Here is a 17,977-nt window from a genome sequence, read left to right on the forward strand (position 1 = left end):
TCTTTTGGTAACACCGGTCTTCTGCAGAACTGATGTGTTGCTACTATGTTACTAAAGGGCTCAACATGCCTGCTTTCCTCTCTTCCTTGAAAGGCTTTTGGTTGTCCCTGAAGTATGGCCAGAAGACCTTGGGAGAGTCTTAAGGCAGCATTAAGCCTTCAGGAGACTGTGGCTAAAATGTACTTGATGCCAGGAATCTGGCACATAGACCTCATATTTGTAGGTTTCTAGCCTTATATATTACATACAAATAAATTTAAAGCATTACTTTAAAAGTAAGATTGCATCCAATATTATCATTCCTGGTTCTACCAGAACAGATTCCTCTTCTCTCTGGCAGCTTCTTGGGCTCCCTTCAAATCTATTCCAGCAGAAAAGAAAGCCTCTGTGCAATGCTGGGTGTTGGCTTTTGTGTGTGTGTGATTTCTATAATAATTTACATAGCATTTATTTTATTAATTTTAGCAACTGTTAACATAGTTCAGCAAAATAAGTATTTAATTAGTAGAACTGTCATTTTTAATTGTAGCAATAGCAATATCACTTAGAGCTATATACTGCTTCACAGTGCTTTACGGGCCTCTCTAAGCAATTTTACAGCATATTTTCCCCAACAATCTGGGTCCTCACTTTACCCACCTCGGAAGGATGGAAGGCTGAGTCAACATTAAGCCAATGAGAATCGAACTGCCAAACTGTTGGCAGCAGTCAGTCAGCAGAAGTAGCCTGTAATACTGCATTCTAGCCACTGCATCACCATGACTCCTTATAGTTGGTGTGCCTTCTATTTATTATGCACATAGTCTTCAATTTACGGCCACGATTGACCCCAAAATTTCTGTTGTTAAGTGAGACACTTTGTAAAGTGAAATTTGCCCCATTTTACAATGTTTCTTGCCACAGTTGTAAGGTGAATCAGTGCAGCTGATAAGTTGTAACCTGGCTGTTAAATGAATCTGGCTTCCCCATTGATTTTACTTGTCGTAAGGTCCCAAAGTTGATCACATGTTCTTGGGACACAGCAACGGATATAAATATGAACCGATTGCCAAACATCTGAATTTTGAACACATGAACATGGGGATGCTGAGAAGGTTGTAGCTGAAAAACAGTTTAAAATAATATTTTTCAGTGCCATTGTAACTTTGAACAGTCAACTGTTGTAAGTCAGGGACTGCCTGTATCAGCAATTGATTTATGTGTGGCTTCAGAAAAATCCTAGTGATAATTCCTTTGGATTATATGTCAATAGCTTCTTCAGTACCTTTTGTTCTCATGGCTGAGTAAATGATTGACTTTTTGTATTCTTTTAAGCTACATGAGATCCAGGAGCGGAATGTGGAATGTCTGGGGATGCTGCATGAGTCCCAAGAAGAAGTGAAAGGATTGCGCAGTAAAACTAGCCAAGCTGCCCTTCTCTATCGACCCCAGTTGTGTGGAGCATTTCCTGTGGTAACATAAGCTTTCTGACTGTAGCAGATTTCGTTAGTTAAGCTCTTTCATCCTGCCAATAAAATTTCAAGGGCAAACTCAAACTGATCTTCTGAAGAGAAAGTTGGCACCAGTGAGCCTTTCTAAATTTAGCTACTTTATCTGCATCCTATTTTATTCCATATTGGCTGAGTAACTTGTTTCATTTGGAGAACAAAGAAGACAATCTTGAACACGGACACTCCTCTTGTATCCTTGTTCAAGATTTTCCATCCTATTGTCATGAATTTTAAATAGTGGAAGTAGTTTAAGTATACTACATGTGCTAGAGTTGCAACTAAGATTTGTGTCCACCAGCTCTTTCTGACTTCACTTTCATTATAACAGACTCCCCTATAAACTTCTCAAGCAGTTTCTCTTTCTACTGTAAATATTGAGGGGAAAGGAAGGAACAGATTCCTTGGACAGATCTTAAATTATCTGTTTGTTAAAGATGTCTATAATATTTGCTGATTTGTCCTCTTTTTTAAGCAAAAAAGAATATTGGCAACACACTAGTCTATGGAAGTTATATTTTATTTGAATATACAAGGGTTATCCAGAAAGTAAGGTTACAAAATACGTAGCTCTCACAGGGAATGTTTGCAGGGGAAGTTACTATCATGTAGTGGGAAGCCAATGAAAGAGAACGAACAGTGCCAGTGGTCAGTAGATCATTGACTGGTGTTGTGGTGAAGGTTAGAGATGAGTGTCCTCATTCCATTTCTCTCCAAGTGTGAAGTGCGAGCTGTAATACGCAACCTGAATGCTAAGGGCATGTACGTTGCTGCATAGGTGCCCAAGATTTGTGCGTGATGGGTACCCAAGATTTTTCTCAACAATTGCTGAGTTTTAAATTTTGGGGCTGAAGAAGAATGGGTAAGACACCACTGATGTTTGATGTTTGCTCTCTGGAATATGATGATGAGCCCGTTTCATCTCCTGTCACTATACAGTTGGGAAAAGCCTCACCTTCAATCTCAAAATGGTGAAGAAATTCTCAGGCGGCACTAACTGTCAATTTTGTGCACTTCAGTAAGCATCTTGGGCACCCATCGCAGCAGGGTTCATGCCCTTAGCATTCAGGTAGTGTATGGCACTTCACACTTGGAAGGAAACAGAATGAGGACACTCATCTCTAATCTTCACAATGCCAGTAGATGATCTATTGCCCATTGGCGCTGCTTGTTCTCTTCCAATGGCTTCCCGTTACATAATAGTAATATCAGCTTCCCCTGTGAACATTCCTCGCGAGAGCTACGTGCCTTGTAACCTTACTTTCCGGATAACCCTTATATGATTTGCCATGACACTAGAACATGTAAATTTTGATATAACTCATAAAAAACTATGTAAATTACATTTCCTCATCCTTACGTAAGGCTGTATTAATATTACTTGCAATTTTTCTATGTAGTTGTGCACTTGTAATACCTGATAATTTCTTTTGACTTAGAACTAAATACTGCCTGAAATATTTTCTTTCTACATAAATAAACAGCAAATTTACTCTTAAGCAGGACAGTCAGAGTAATATCAGTAACATTGCAGTGGCAAAAGCCTTGTCCCTTTTCTCGTGACATTCCGCACCTGCCTAGCAGGAATAGGCTTATATGAAGAATGCCATCCTAATGAACAATCAGTTCTTGTGGATACTCAAAATTACCTCGTTCTTTCATTACTGTAGAAAAAAAAATCTCAGCATGACTGTACTATAGAAATTAATCAATGAATTGCCAAAGTAGTGCTACAGACAGGTTATCACAATCACTTCTGAATAGTTTTTAATAGAGCTATTGGTTCCTATTATAATTCACTTTTAACGAGAATACAATAAATATTCCTTTAGAAAAATGTCTTTGTTCTAAATTATAATTGTCAATTATAATTTGGCACCATTTACATTTTGTTAACATTTTTTTGCTTGTAACTGAACATTACAAGGAGTCTTCTAGTAATTTTAGACATGCACCTAGCACATTAATAGGGTAATGGAGAATGAGGAAACTTATTCCAAATTAGGTACTTATTTTGTCATAATTGGAGATTCCTCAAAAGAAGGAATAATTGTTGTAACTCCTTAATTATTTTGTAAAGTGAGCTTAAGAAACTTATTCATTCCCACTGTCTTAAATTTGAAGGAATCTCTGGCAGCAGAAATTGAGGGAACAATGCGGAAAGTGCTAAGTTTGGATGAGGAATCATTGGGTAAACAAAAGTAAGTGCAGTCCTTGTTTTTCTCCCCCTTAATCTTTTTTGCAGCTTCTTCTGAAGGGTAATATTAAGAGAAGTTGATGTGGTTCCACGTGGATAACTTTGTATTTAAGTATTTTAAAGCTATTACACAATTCATTCATTACACTCTCTAATGTATAACATGCTGAATGAAAGCTAAAATCAAATCCTTGACTAACGCTTCAGGACTTTTATGTTTAATTCATGCTAAATTCTGAAAGATTATTCTATAATATTCTAAGATAAGAACATATACATTTCCAGTAATTACGAGGCTAGTTTTCTTTCTTTCTTTATTTATTTATTTATTTATTACTTAGATTTGTATGCCGCCCCTCTCCGAAGACTCGGGGCGGCAGCTACCAGAAAATTGTGAAGTCATTTTTGGTATCGTTTACTGCATATTAGGAAAACATTTGCAATAATTTTCTTATGCTTCCTTGGCACTTGGATATGTTACACAATAACTTCTCAATTCACAGGTTAACTTTAAAAAGATCAAGTGGAAGGAACTCCAACATAAATCCCTTCCACATAGGACCAATTATCTCTCAGTGCACAAAGTGAACTTGTTTCTGTAACTCCCATAGTGTAAACAAATGGGTGATATAAAGCCTGCCTATCAAAAGGAGATGATGAAAGTAGAAAAACATGCATCACTCTATATGCATTGCCCCTGTTCTGCTTTCAGAAGCATGCAGGATCTTTGGCACCACCCAGTCAGTTACTGGTTCCTCTCTTCGGATTTTTCAGTTTTTATCATGCAGAAGAAGGTTTGCAAAATCTCTTTGCATTCATTGTCCCTTTCCTTCTTTTCCTTCTAGGGTCCAACAGAAACGTATATTTGATACTGTCAAACTTGCTAATGATATGCGTGACCGTTCTACTTCGTGTCCTGTTTCACTGTCCATTCCAGGATCCAGTCGTTCAAGTGTTGTCATGACAGCAAAGCCTTTTCATTCTGGCTTGCAACATGTGGAAAGAAAAGGAGCTCAATCTCTAAAGGACACCACAGAGGATATTTCCAAGTAAGGAAACAGTAGTGTTTGGGCTTCAATTGGCTGTGTTATGTGTTGTACAACTGCCTTTTTATTGGGGTTGGTGGGAATTGATAGCATTTTATGCCAAATTCTGCTTTTTTCTTAGATACTTTATTCAACATATACATTCAGTACTATCAAGTACTAAGTTGCATATACCCATTTTTCCTATCAGTAACTTAATTTTACGCCTGCCATGGAAAACATTTTGGTATCATTCAAGTAATATAGTAACATCAATTTATAATACAGTGGTACCTCAAGATACGAACCCCTCGTCTTACGAACAACTCGTGATACGAACCCGGGGTTCAGAAAAATTTTGCCTCTTCTTACGAACTTTTTTCGAGTTACGAACCGGCGTTCGGGAGGCTGCTGGGAAGCCCCCCTGCTGTTTTAAAAGGTGACAGCCAGGTGGCAGGGCTTCCCAGCAGCCTCCCGAATGCCGGTTCGTAACTCGAAAAAAGTTCGTAAGAAGAGGCAAAATTTTTCTGAACCCCGGGTTCGGTTCGGGAGGCTGCTGGGAAGCCCCCCAGCCCGGCTGCGACCTTTTAAAACAGCCGCGCGGCTTTCCAGCAGCCTCCAAACGCCGAACGCGGAAGTTCGGGTTTGGCGTTCGGCTTTGGGAAGCTGCTGGGAAGCCGCGCGGCTGTTTTAAAAGGTCACAGCCGGGCTGGGGGACTTCCCAGCAACCTCCCGAACCCTGAACTTTTGCCGAACTTCCGGGTTCGGGGTTCGGGAGGTTGCTGGGAAGCCTCACAGCCCGGCTGTCACCTTTTAAAACAGCCGCGCGGCTTTCCAGCAGCCTCCGAACGCGGAGGTTCGGGTTTGGCGTTCGGCTTCGGGAAGCTGCTGGGAAGCCACGCAGCTGTTTTAAAACGTGACAGCCGGGCTGGGGGGCTTCCCAGCAACCTCCCGAAGCCCGAACGTTTGCCGAACTTCCAGGTTCGGGGTTCGGGAGGTTGCTGGGAAGCCTCCCAGCCCGGCTGTCACCTTTTAAAACAGCCGCGCGGCTTTCCAGCAGCCTCCGAACGCGGAACTTCGGGTTTGGCGTTCGGCTTCGGGAAGCTGCTGGGAAGCCGCGCGGCTGTTTTAAAAGGTGACAGCCGGGCTGGGGGGCTTCCCAGCAACCTCCCGAACCCCGAACCCGGAAGTTCGGCAAAAGTTCGGGGTTCGGGAGGTTGCTGGGGAGCCCCCCAGCCCGGCTGTGACCTTTTAAAACAGCCGGGCGGCTTCCCAGCCGTCTCCCGAAGCCGAACGCCAAACCCGAACTTCCGCGTTCGGCATTCGGAGGCTGCTGGGAAGCCCCCCAGCCCGGCTGTCACCTTTTAAAACAGCCTGGGGGCTTCTCGGCGGCCTCCCAAACGGCGAACCCAGAAGTTCGGGTTTGGCGTTCGGCGTTTGGGAGGTCGCTGAGAAGCCCCCAGGCTGTTTTAAAAGGTGACAGCCGAGCGGCAGAGTTTTTTTGCGGGGGGGTTTTTTTTGGTTGCATGGATTAATTGACTTTACATTGTTTCCTATGGGAAACAATGTTTCGTCTTACGAACCTTTCGTCTTACGAACCTCCCCCTGGAACCAATTAGGTTCGTAAGATGAGGTATGACTATATCATGAGCAAGCAACAAAGGGAAGATAGTTTTAGTTGTGTCGCATGGATTTCCCTCATGGAGTTTACACCCAACTCTGTCCACTGTGGGTGTAGACAGCACAGTTAGGAGACAACTAGGACAGAATGGGACTCGGTACAAATCATTTACAGTAGCTACCAGAGGAGTATATCATAATTATTGTTGTTGTTGTTATTGTTGTTCTTAATGTTTCCAGCAACATACAACATAATAAATGATTCTGAATCATCTACAAAAATAAAAATTTTGCTAAAAATTAGGCAATACCAGTTTATGTCCTATTGATGCAATATTTAATTCTGTTTTAGTAGGGAATCTCAGAAGCTGAGCCATCCAGGTATACCTTCAGAAGATGATGTAGCCACTGCTTTACATAAACTTAATCTCCGTTGTCAGAATTACCTGAGTGAAAAATGGTTTTTCGAAGAAGAATGGAAGCGTAAGATACTTTTGCTGGCTGACCAGAAGGAAGAACTCCCTGGCTGTAGCACACCGGTAGAGAACTGCCTTTCTTTGAACAGCAGTTCAGAACGTTTTGATTTCTCTGGATCTTCTAGCAGCATGCGGTCTCTTCTCCCAGAGAAGTTGCAAATTGTCAAACCCCTTGAAGGTAAGGTAACCATAGTCCTGTTTTCAATCACTGTTCACTCTGAGCTTATGACTGTCTTCCATTGGCTACTTTATACCCAATCAATGATCTGGCCTCAGGATCAGTTACATGATCATTATCTCTCAGATTACTTCCAGATATAAATCGGTGCTGTCTCACAAAGGGTTGTTTGGTTCTGTTTCTTATTATTTTACATCCAGATTATATATTAGGGGGAAACCATTGAATTCAATTGTACACCTTTTGGTTTCTCTGCCTGATTTATCTCAGCTATTAAGCCTACTTACAGCTCTCTGTATTGCATACCCCAACTATATGTTACTGAAAATAACCCACATCCAAGGAAGTTTTTACAATGGAACAAAAACTGTTAGAAAGCAAATAAATTGCTACTATTTAGTCCATTATTATTTTCTTTATATGATCCTGTAATCCCTTAATTGGGGTAGAATCAGGATGACTGAATGGAGCTTGAGTATTTACAGGTTGGATGCTCTTCCTGACACCCACATGGAGTTTGCAGCAGATTTTTTTCCTGTTTGTGTCTCAAGACAGAAACATTGCTGCTACCTAGAATTGAACTTTCAATCTTCTGAGTTGGAGATGAGTATCTTCACTACTAGGCTTCTTGTTTAGTCCATTAAAATGTTATCTAAATATTCAGTGAAAATAAATAAATCATTAAACCCAAATCATAATGTTCTGCTTCAAAGTAAAACTTCTTGGATATAAAATCTGAAGGGTCCACAAGTTGAAAGGTCCTTTCTAGATTTGTTACTATTTCACAAAATCCCATCAATTTGCATTATACGCGGCAGCCTCAAGCTTTCAATTAATACTTCTTTAGTTGGCTGTCAAGTATTAAGATGAATGCAGTGTTTGAAGGTCTTTTGTGATTTGTACTTCTCTAGGCTCTCAGACCCTGTTTCATTGGCAACAGCTGGCTCAACCCAACCTAGGTACTATTCTTGACCCTCGCCCTGGTGTTGTCACAAAAGATTTTGCACCACTGTCTCAGGAGGATGTTTATTACCTTTCTGATTTGGAAGAAGATGAAGAAAGCGATACAGGTATAACCTTCCAAGTGCAGCCCTCTTCACAGGAGGAAAGTAAACAGGCAGTGCCAAAATCAGTGCCAGGAATTTTCCTCCCACCTGTTAAATTAGCAGCAGTTCCTCATACAGGTAAGGATTTGTGGCATGACCATTACAATTTTTATTGAATGTTCTAAGCACTAACTATTGTATACCTGCTGAAGATTAATTATTTACTTATCCTGTTAAGGTGTGTAATCAGACTTGTTAAAACAGTTCGGTTCTCACAGGAAACTTACATTCAGTCAAGGATAATGACATAAAGTAGATTTTGACAAATACAATTTTGAACTAGCGTTCAAATAATAGTAATTTTGCAGTGTGACCATGAGATTGGCTACTTGCTCTCTTGATTTCTCTCTACAAATACAGTAGTTATTCATCACCATCTTTTAACCACCCCATAATCCTTTGCAAGGTGGACTCTGGGCAGTTGAGTGGAGCTGAGTGTTTACTGGCCAAATGCCCTTCCTGTCGCCAATGAGTAGTTATTTATTTATTTTATTTATTCATTTATTTATTCGATTTTTATGCCACCCTTCTCCTTAGACTCAGGGCGGCTTACAACATGTTAGCAATAGCACTTTTTTAACAGAGCAAGGCTATTGCCCCCACAATTCGGGTCCTCATTTTACCCACCTCAGAAGGATGGAAGGCTGAGTCAACCTTGAGCCGGTGATGAGATTTGAACTGCTGACCTTCAGATCTACAAGTCAGCTTCAGTGGCCTGCAGTACAGCATTCTACCTGCTGCGCCACCCCGGCTCATTATATTATTTTATATTTTATATAGTTATATTCAGCAGATTAAATTATCATCATGCCCAGAGAGAGAAATATCTGCCTCTACCTAGGATTGAACTCACAGCCTCCTGATTGTGAGGCAACAGCTCCATCTCTAGGTCATTGCCCTACTCAAGTACAGTTGTTGTTGACTTATAAATATTTGTTTAGGTGATTTATGATCATTTTTAACACTTGCAACTGTTACAATACCCCTCTGGTTATGTGATCAAAATTCTGACACTTGGCAATTGTCTCATATTTATAACTGTTGCAGTGTCCCAGGGTCATGTGATCTCCTTTGTGATTCTTTGGCAAGCAAAATCAATGCTTGTCAGATTCACTTAACAACTGTGTTGCTGCAATGATTCACAACTGTAGCAACAAAGGTCATAAAATGAGGCAGTACTCACTTAACAACTGTCTTAGCAACATAAACTCTCTTTTGTCATAGGCTGAGAACTACCTGTACTTGATTTAATTATAGTTAGAACTTATCTTGGCATGGTACTTACCTGTCGTTAACATTAATAAATAGAATTAATCCAGTTCTTACAATTAAAGTGAATAGAATCCTTGAACACTATTAATTGCAATAGTGGATTTTGGACCAAAAAGGAGCTGTAGAATGCTTGAACATGTTTCACATTTCTAACAAATGGGGAAGAATATTTCAACCGTTTCCTAGTTGTCCTATTCACAGTAGCCCATTCTAAAATAGCAAAATGTGTTTATAAGTCATAATTTATCTGCCTTAGGCATTATGTTAGAAAGATGACAGTAATGTGGATCATGTTTTCTTCCATCTATTTGCATTGAATTACTAAATTCATTATGCATTTATTTAGATTTTCATTAGCCTGCTAATATGTTTCCCATCATGTTATAATTTGCATTGTAGCTGCCAATCCGGGAAAATGTCTTTCTTCTACAAACTCTACATTTACTTTTACTACTTGTAGAATACTTCACCCATCTGATATTACACAGGTTACACCCAGGTAAGGAGGCTTACTGTTACTCTTAAAAATTGGTTATATTCATGCAATATGGAATTGAACATGTGCTTGATGCGCTTGATATATTAATTTATTTATTCAATTTATTTATTCAATTTTTATGCCGCCTTTCTTCTTAGACTCAAGGCGGCTTACAACATTAAATTAGCAGCATTTACATTTCAAGTTTTTAGAAAGCAATGAAAAAAGGAGGTAAAACAAGAATATGTACAATGTAATGCATATCTAAAATTGGCATGGCACAGACGTTCTGGCCTTGAACGCTGATTATCTCCTTTCCTCCCTCCTTTGCACTTTCCACAGAAGTTATTAATAACCGTATTTAATGTGTTTTATCTTCTTGTTTTATTTTCTAGTACTTTGTATTCTCCTTTGAGTTCCGGAAGTTGTAGCAGTACAAGCAGTGTAATTACAAGCTCTCCACCGATGTTATATAAGCTTAGTACGGGAGAATTCCTTACTAACAGAAGAGATTCAACTACCACTTTCAGTAGTACTAGAAGTTTAGCAAAACTTTTGCAAGAACAAGGCATCTCAGCCACAGTTTACAACAGTCCAGTCCAACTTAAAGCACCACTGCTTCCTCATTCCAAGATACCTCCTGTACCCTCAACACCTCCAAATTCTCCTTTGCATTCCCCTTGTCCTTCTCCTCACCCTTTTGAGTCTCGAGCATGTGTGTCTGAAAATTTTTTGGCCTCTCGACCGGCTGAAACATTATTACATGAGCTATATGGACAAAAACTCTCAAATCCTTCTGATGCAGGACAGCTGAAGATGAATCTGGTAGAGAGACTAAAGAAATTGGGGATTGCTAGAGCTGTCAAACAGCCTGAGGCAGGAAGTTGCAGAAAGAGTCAGAGGGAAAATAGCTGTCTCCAAAGACAAGGCTCAGGAGTTTATGTTAGTGCAGGCAGCAATTTGATGGGGGGCTTGAGAAGAAATCACAGTCTTCCAGTCTTGATTGGAGCACTTGCAGGCCCAGTCAGCGCATCCTCCACAACAATGGGGGTCTTGAAAGAGGATTGAGCTATTTATACACTCTTATTTGGGAAACAAATGCTTTGAAATGGAAAGATAGTAAAAATGGATGCATTAAATATAAGGTTGTTGAATAATAAAGGTATATGGCTAAATGGAATATGGAAGGCTCAGCATAAGAAATTGTAAACATTAAGAAAGGAAGAAAATAGAGAAAACAAAATCCAATTGTCCTAAGGCAATTGAAAAAACTTTGTCATGATTAAAAGGAAATAATGCAAACAAATATATTTTCTACCATTGATATTAAAAGAACAAGCAAATGTCTATGCAACTTTATTTTGGAGTATTTTTTATTGGATGTCACTCAAGAGATCTGTATGCATAAATAGACCATCTAAAATTATGTATGATTGTAAGGAAGTACATTCTTCAAGTAACAGGTGCAATCTGTTTATAGAGATGAAATCAGATTTATTCTAATCAGGTGAAATATTCTTTAATTAAGCAATCTCGCACATTAGGAGAAATCTAGGAGTGAAAAATTGCTATGTAGAGTGTTGCAAAAACAAAAAACCTCAGCATTTAAAAAGGTCAAGTTTGCTTGTATTCTTATATATACATTTGGCAGGATATATTTGGCAAGCAAAGTATTTGTTACTTTATACATAGCAATATTTGGAAGATGTTTACCATATTAACGTTGGAATAATCTTCAAGAAAATTCCATACATTTGAAACACAATCAGTAATTAATAAAAATTATCTATTTGAAATACATTATAAAAATAACAATTTTCTGATTCTTGGGAAACTAAGGTATAGCTTTCAGGAAGAAATGTCATGATATTTACAAAATAATAGGCACAACTAATTGTGTTAATGTGAAACAGAATGACAAGCAGCAGTAGACAAAGAATTGCCATTCATAATTAAGTATAATATAGATTCCAAGCTTAATGTTTCTGAAGCAATTTTGGAATGGCAGAATTTTGTGTGTGCACAGAGGGATAGCTGTGAATGTGAAGCAGAAACAGGAAAGGCTCAAGGGACACAGATTTTTCTTTTCTACTTTGATAACCAAAGCAAGGGATTTTAGAATACGCACATCTCACTTGCTCAGTTAATTGCAAAAATACTTGCAAAGAGTATAATGACTACTCTAAGCTGCTTGATTTATGTTTAATGGTAAACAAATTTAGCCCGCTTGCCATAGATCAAGCAGAAGATAAATAATGGTTTGAAAATTAAGCACAGAAAATGACTATATGATTTACCTGTAGGTTTTATAAGGATATTCTCTTTATTAGTTAAAGACATCATAGGGTGCATTCAGAAATACTAACTGGGCTGGATGTAAGCCATCCAGGCAGCTTTATATATCAATGAATCAAAAGTAAGGGCTTTCCCCCACCCCCTTGAATTGCAGGTGAGGATTTGGAAGGATTCCTTTACACAAATGTTTTCAAGGTTGCAAACAGCCATGCAAGTAGCTTATAAATTCAGTCTCGGTATCAATCAATGTGCTTGGTGCCATTGGTTGCAACTACAAAATTGTAAATGGTGCTTGTAAATAGTAAGAATGTATTTATTTTAAGCTTCTATATACGGGTTAATTCTATTTAAATTATAAGTATATTAATTTTTGTAAGCTTGTAAAATGCAATTGCTTTGTGATGTTTAAAAACTTGCTTTCCTTGGCAAGACAAATAAAAGGGAATATTTAAGTTGGGTTCTAATGCAGCCTGCCATACTTTTATATATAAAGATAAAAATCTGGGTAATGAAACAGAAGAGTTCAAGATAATCCGCAGTAACTACAGGGAACCAAGCACAATATTTCAACTACTGTGGATTTGATGCATGTCAGTTTATATACTATGTAAACTCTTTTTACATCATAGTAATTTTGAATGAGCATTTCCTAATTGGATTTCATATCTTTGTCTTTTAAAATTATTTCTGTTGGAATGGTTCAAAAGAAAGATTTGAGAAGGTTTCCTTCTGCCACTGATAACAAGGCCTTGTAAATCACACTTGCTTCTTTTGAACCATATCCTATAAAATTTTGTAAAACTATTCAATAAATACAGATTTATTTGAAAAGGGATTTTTTTCTTTCATTTTTTCCAAATATGAATTATCTAAGATGTCATATTCTGGTAGGTTTTTTTTACTTGGGGCCGACTTACATTTTATACCTTCTGTATTAATAATGAGCGTGTAACCAGTAGCAGAAAAATCAAAATCTACGTACCTCTAAAGTTAAAATGCTAATTATATAGCATGCCTAAAGACCCTCCTCTCAAAGAAATTAGCTGGGAGCTAGAGGTGCAGTACTCTTGTGCCAAAGCTCTTTTTAAAAAGGAGCCTTGGAAATAGAAAACAGGTGAAGAAATAACAATCAGTATAGTTATGAGAAATACATTACAATGGAATATCCCAGATTGTTATAAACAAATGACCCATTTGTGGGATCGATAAAGCTAACAATAACAACTCTATAGGATCCTTAGAAGAATTATCATGATCACTTTCATATGTACAGTACTTTGATACCATATTCGAGTGCCAATTTTTCATGGAATAGATGCTCATGTGATTTAAAACCATATTGTTGAATATTTCATTATTATCTAAATTCTTTATAATAATATGTATGCTTCAGTCTGCTTGAATGAAAATGCTTTTTTAAAACAACCAAATATATCTATTTTAATATGCAAATATAGATGTCATTTTTTTCTGCAGGCAAAACTTGAAACACATTTCATTTCAGATATTATTTCAACTGTAATTCAACATATAATAAAGGATATTATTTCTTTTTGGCTTTCCCTTTAGAATGTACATTTCTTAAAGTTATAATATGTGACAGTTGTTTTTGCATATTATAGTCAAATTGAAGCTTGATAATAAAAATAATAAAACCCATCTTTTTGCACATTTCAGTGGTATGGTGTTTTCTTGTATGTGTAAGTAATTTTTATTTATTAAAAATGTATGACTGTTCCTAGAGGGAAACTAATGGCAAAAAAGAATTACCAATATTTAAGTAAATATAAACTTATACAACAAGCAAAAATATTTTAGAGTCTTTAATAGTCTAGACAGCTTAATCGGAACAGATCAACAATAATTAAAAGCAAGACTATTCAATTTGAACCAAGCACTTTCTTGTCTAACTACAATATTTATTTATTTATTTATTTATTAGATTTGTATGCTGCCACTCTCCGTAGACACGGGGCGGCTCACAGCAATAATAAACAATCTATTCTTAATTGATAGACTATTCCACATAGTGGCAATAATGACTGAAGAATTAGACTTTATGGATGACCATCAAACTTCATGGAATTGGGGAATGCAAAATAAGAACCATGTAGATGTTCAGAGATATAGTGGCAGCAATTGTGTTTAGCATTCAAATAAGATAGGTGCAACCTGGTGAAAAGCTGCTACATTTTGTTCCAGTTGCAATTTCTGGGTATTTGGGTGGTCATCTCTGTGTAGAACATAGTACAGTTTACAATCTGGATATAATTAAAACATGAATTCATTTAGAAAGGTTTATTTTGGGCAGAAAGTAGTGGGAAATGATCGGTCCAAACTGGAAATATTCTTTTAACCGAACCCAACTTGCAAAAGTAAGTAATAGGAAACATTTTAAATAAAATTATTTGCATTGTAAAATATTTTTTTCTTAAGATAAATATTCATTATGTTTTTTAGTAATCTATCACAATTGCCTTTCTACAACCTAATGTAATCACACAGAGAAGGAAGTATCCTTTGCAGACTTCCTTTGGACATTAAATAGGATTGGGGAGAGGCAAGTCTGTGTCATATAGAATGCTTTTAGCTACCAGTAGTTGTCCTGCACAGCCATCACATTTTACTTTCCATTCCATTCCCTCAAAAGCATAGCAAAATGGTCTGCTCAGACATTTTGGAAGAATCAACAATGTTCCATTTTCCTCATCTATCAAAAAAAATAGAAGTAATTGGGAGAAATTAAATAAGCAAACTGGTAATGTTCAGATGCCTTAGACTACTGTGCAAAACCCATATGACTATAATAGAAAGTAGAAACTCAAGATATTAAAAGACGGCACTATATTGTCTACATACAGTGAGTGTGTATGTGTATGTTCACTATATTTCGCCCAGATACAAGTAATTAAGTAATTAAATGATGCCAGCTTATTTACAAAGGAATATTAATGGACATAAAATATTTATTAAAGATGTATAGCATAATGGGCTGGATTTCACAAAATTATTTGGACCAAGGCTACATTACTGGATTAATCAGTAGCTTTTCATTGATTTGTCCTGTTTCATTACATCATTATTAAATATTCTTACATGGTAGGAAACAAAACAAAAAAAAATGTGCCAATTCTTTTTTGCCAATGCCATACTCAAACCTGTCTCTTCCTGCCTCTATGAAGTAGTTTTATGAAGAAAATCAAAACAAGTTTAAGAAAAACAAGAAAATATGGTATTTTTCAGACTAAATTGCACTTTTTTGTCTCCCAAAAGGAGAGTGAAAATGTCTGTGCATCTTATAGACCAGTGTTTCCAACCTTGGCAACTTGAAGCTATTTGGACTTCAACTCCCAGAATTCCTCCAGATATCTTCAAGTTGCCAAGGTTGGGAAACACTGTTATAGACCAAATATTGGTCTATAAGCCCCACCCCACCCACCGGCCATTTGTTTGGCTTCCACACACCCTGTTTTGGGCCCTCTTTCTGGCCTGGTTTGGGGGGGGTTTCCAGCCTGTTTTTGAGGCTTTTTTGGCCCATTTATTTCTGAAAAATGGCCCCCAAATCCTCAAAAATGGGCTGGAAAAATCCTCAATAACCGGCTAGGAAAAACAACAAAAATGGGCTAAAAATGGGGTGCACAAATGCCAAAAACATTTTGTTGTTTTGCTCTTCAAAATTTAGGTGTGTCTTATACTCAGCTGTGTCTTATACTGTAGTCTGAAAAATACGGTAAGTTAATAGTATTCACTGTAAAGGTGAATACTCCAGGGAGTTTTGTAGTTTATATTGTGCAGTACAAAACTCATACGTGGCTTGTTTGCTGATGCATCTCAAAGCTGAAGTGCCAGGGAACAGATTGATAAGTGTTGAGGAATGACAAAATGGGCCAGAATGGGGAGAAGCAACACTGGTCACCTTATTTATGTAGATGAGTACAACTGGCATGGGAGAAAAGAATTGGAACGATGGAGAGGTGTATTATGCAAGTTACACAATACCAACTGAATTGCCAAAGATTAGGCAGCCATTTTGTACTAACCTCATTCTTGATGCAATTGTGCTTCCTAAATTTTGGCACTTAAATTTAATTCCGTGCAACATAATACTCAGTACAAGTTATATAGGTTTTGAGCATATCACATGTCAAACTATCTTTTTCAGAGTTTCAAAAGCCAGAAATGACGTGTGACTTACTAAGAATGCTCTCCCTTATTTTTAATTCATTACTTACTCTGATTGACACTGCAGATGGTTTAGGAAATGCAGTATTAGAGCACCCCCTTTAGTTTGGAATGATTTAAGAACAAGCATGACTAAATCGCTTAGTGTACTGTACCTTTAAAAACAGAATGGAAGGCGGCAGACAGATCTGTTTCCATGGTGAGAAAGAGTTTAAAATCCCCTAAGGAGATGCTGAACTTCCTAGCCTTAATGGACGCCTTCCCCACGCAGTAAAATCTGTTCAGCTGTAAGTTTCTCTGGACTGGTTTTAAATGTTCTGTATTAACCAGCCACTAAAGGGGACATCCCAGATGATGTCAAGTTTAAACCTCCCTCTTGAACCTGAAATAGTGATAGGCAAAGATCCATCTGTTTCTACTGTATGACCAACTGCAGTGTTGACCATTGCTTGTTTCTATTATTTGGTCATTTCATAAGTAAACAAAAGTAACAAGTGATTTCCAACACCCTTTTTAAAAAAAATTGGAATCTACCATGTTCTCTGTTGCTTAAATTGTTTAATATTAAAATTCTTACATTTGTTGTTAGGCTGGAGAGGAGAATGTAGCCATTTTGGGCAACTGCACACAATATTTTTGTGCACACAATATTTTTGTGCACACAATATTTTTGTGCCCACAGCCCCACAAAGTTTCCAAACATTGAAATTGTGAATTCAGGAGGGTGGGTGTGGATTTATATACCTATAATTAACACATTTGATTTCCACACACCCTCTTCTGTTTCCAAAGCTAAGAGGCATCTACCTATTTATAAGTTTGCTTGGGTTTCTAAAGTCTCATAGTATTTTAAATTTGATTTTTGGAAGCTTTATTTTAAAATAAAAACTAATTAATTCTGTTGTGTATATTAACTACCGGAAGCCGCCACTGGTGTGGATGAATCTTTTCTAGAGTCAGTATAAAAAATATGTAAAAGGAATTCAATGAAAATTATGATATTTTCTTTTTTAAAAAACTTATCATATACTGTATAAAAGCTAAACATAATGTAGGACATTAGCACCCACCCCTCTCCTAGAAGAATGAAATATTTTGAGAAATATTAAAAAGGCAAAATATTATATTTCCCTGGATGAAAAAAGTCCCCACCTTTCTTAATAGCCCTCAGCAGATGCCAGCATTTAAGAGATAAAGAGCTTATTCAAAGAAGCCAAATATCTAGATAGCTCTAGTCATAGCCAAAAATTCCCTAAAGCAAGGTCTGAATGAAAGTCGGATTAGCCTTCAGCCATATTAGGAATTGTCCAACACTCTTTCAGAATACAAGCTCCTTCACTACATCATCTCAGTTGTACCTCCCCCAGCAAACTTCAACCAAAATTAGATCAGACAAGCATGGCCCATACATAGCCCCATGGGAGTCTGACAGCTCAAGTTCAGAGCCCAAGAGAAGGCATAAAAACTCTTCACTTCCAACTCCATGTAATCAGCTACACCAGAACCATGTACTCAATACTGCTTCTACATTATTAAATCATCTTTTCAAACAGCCTCCATGTTTCAGTGTCTTTCTCCCGGTTTGGAACTGAACCAAACAGATATCGCTGCCCCGAGTCCTCGGAGAGGGGCGGCATATAAATCTACTACTACTACTAATA

General features: G+C 37.6%; 2 protein-coding genes across 5 annotated transcripts in view; both read left to right on the forward strand.

Moving 5' to 3' along the window:
• The window catches only part of TRAK2 (trafficking kinesin protein 2), a 34,540-nt gene extending 20,735 nt beyond the window's left edge, over positions 1–13,805 (forward strand). For 2 of the 4 annotated variants that reach the window (XM_070732018.1, XM_070732020.1), the window contains 7 exons: positions 1,315–1,452; positions 3,612–3,688; positions 4,530–4,733; positions 6,682–6,983; positions 7,895–8,167; positions 9,761–9,860; positions 10,235–13,805. In XM_070732018.1, the coding sequence (XP_070588119.1) occupies positions 1,315–1,452; positions 3,612–3,688; positions 4,530–4,733; positions 6,682–6,983; positions 7,895–8,167; positions 9,761–9,860; positions 10,235–10,907 (1,767 nt within the window). In that variant the 3' untranslated portion in view covers positions 10,908–13,805. The remainder of the gene's footprint in view (positions 1–1,314; positions 1,453–3,611; positions 3,689–4,529; positions 4,734–6,681; positions 6,984–7,894; positions 8,168–9,760; positions 9,861–10,234) is intronic. The other 2 variants (XM_070732019.1, XM_070732021.1) reach the window with 1 other exon arrangement.
• Positions 13,806–16,567: 2,762 nt separating this feature from the next.
• The window catches only part of FLACC1 (flagellum associated containing coiled-coil domains 1), a 47,488-nt gene continuing 46,078 nt past the window's right edge, over positions 16,568–17,977 (forward strand). The window contains exon 1 of the mRNA XM_070732064.1: positions 16,568–16,603. The gene's annotated coding sequence lies outside the window, so the exon portion shown is untranslated. The remainder of the gene's footprint in view (positions 16,604–17,977) is intronic.

Source organism: Erythrolamprus reginae, chromosome 1, assembly GCF_031021105.1.
Source record: "Erythrolamprus reginae isolate rEryReg1 chromosome 1, rEryReg1.hap1, whole genome shotgun sequence".
Classification (NCBI taxonomy): domain Eukaryota; kingdom Metazoa; phylum Chordata; class Lepidosauria; order Squamata; family Dipsadidae; genus Erythrolamprus; species Erythrolamprus reginae.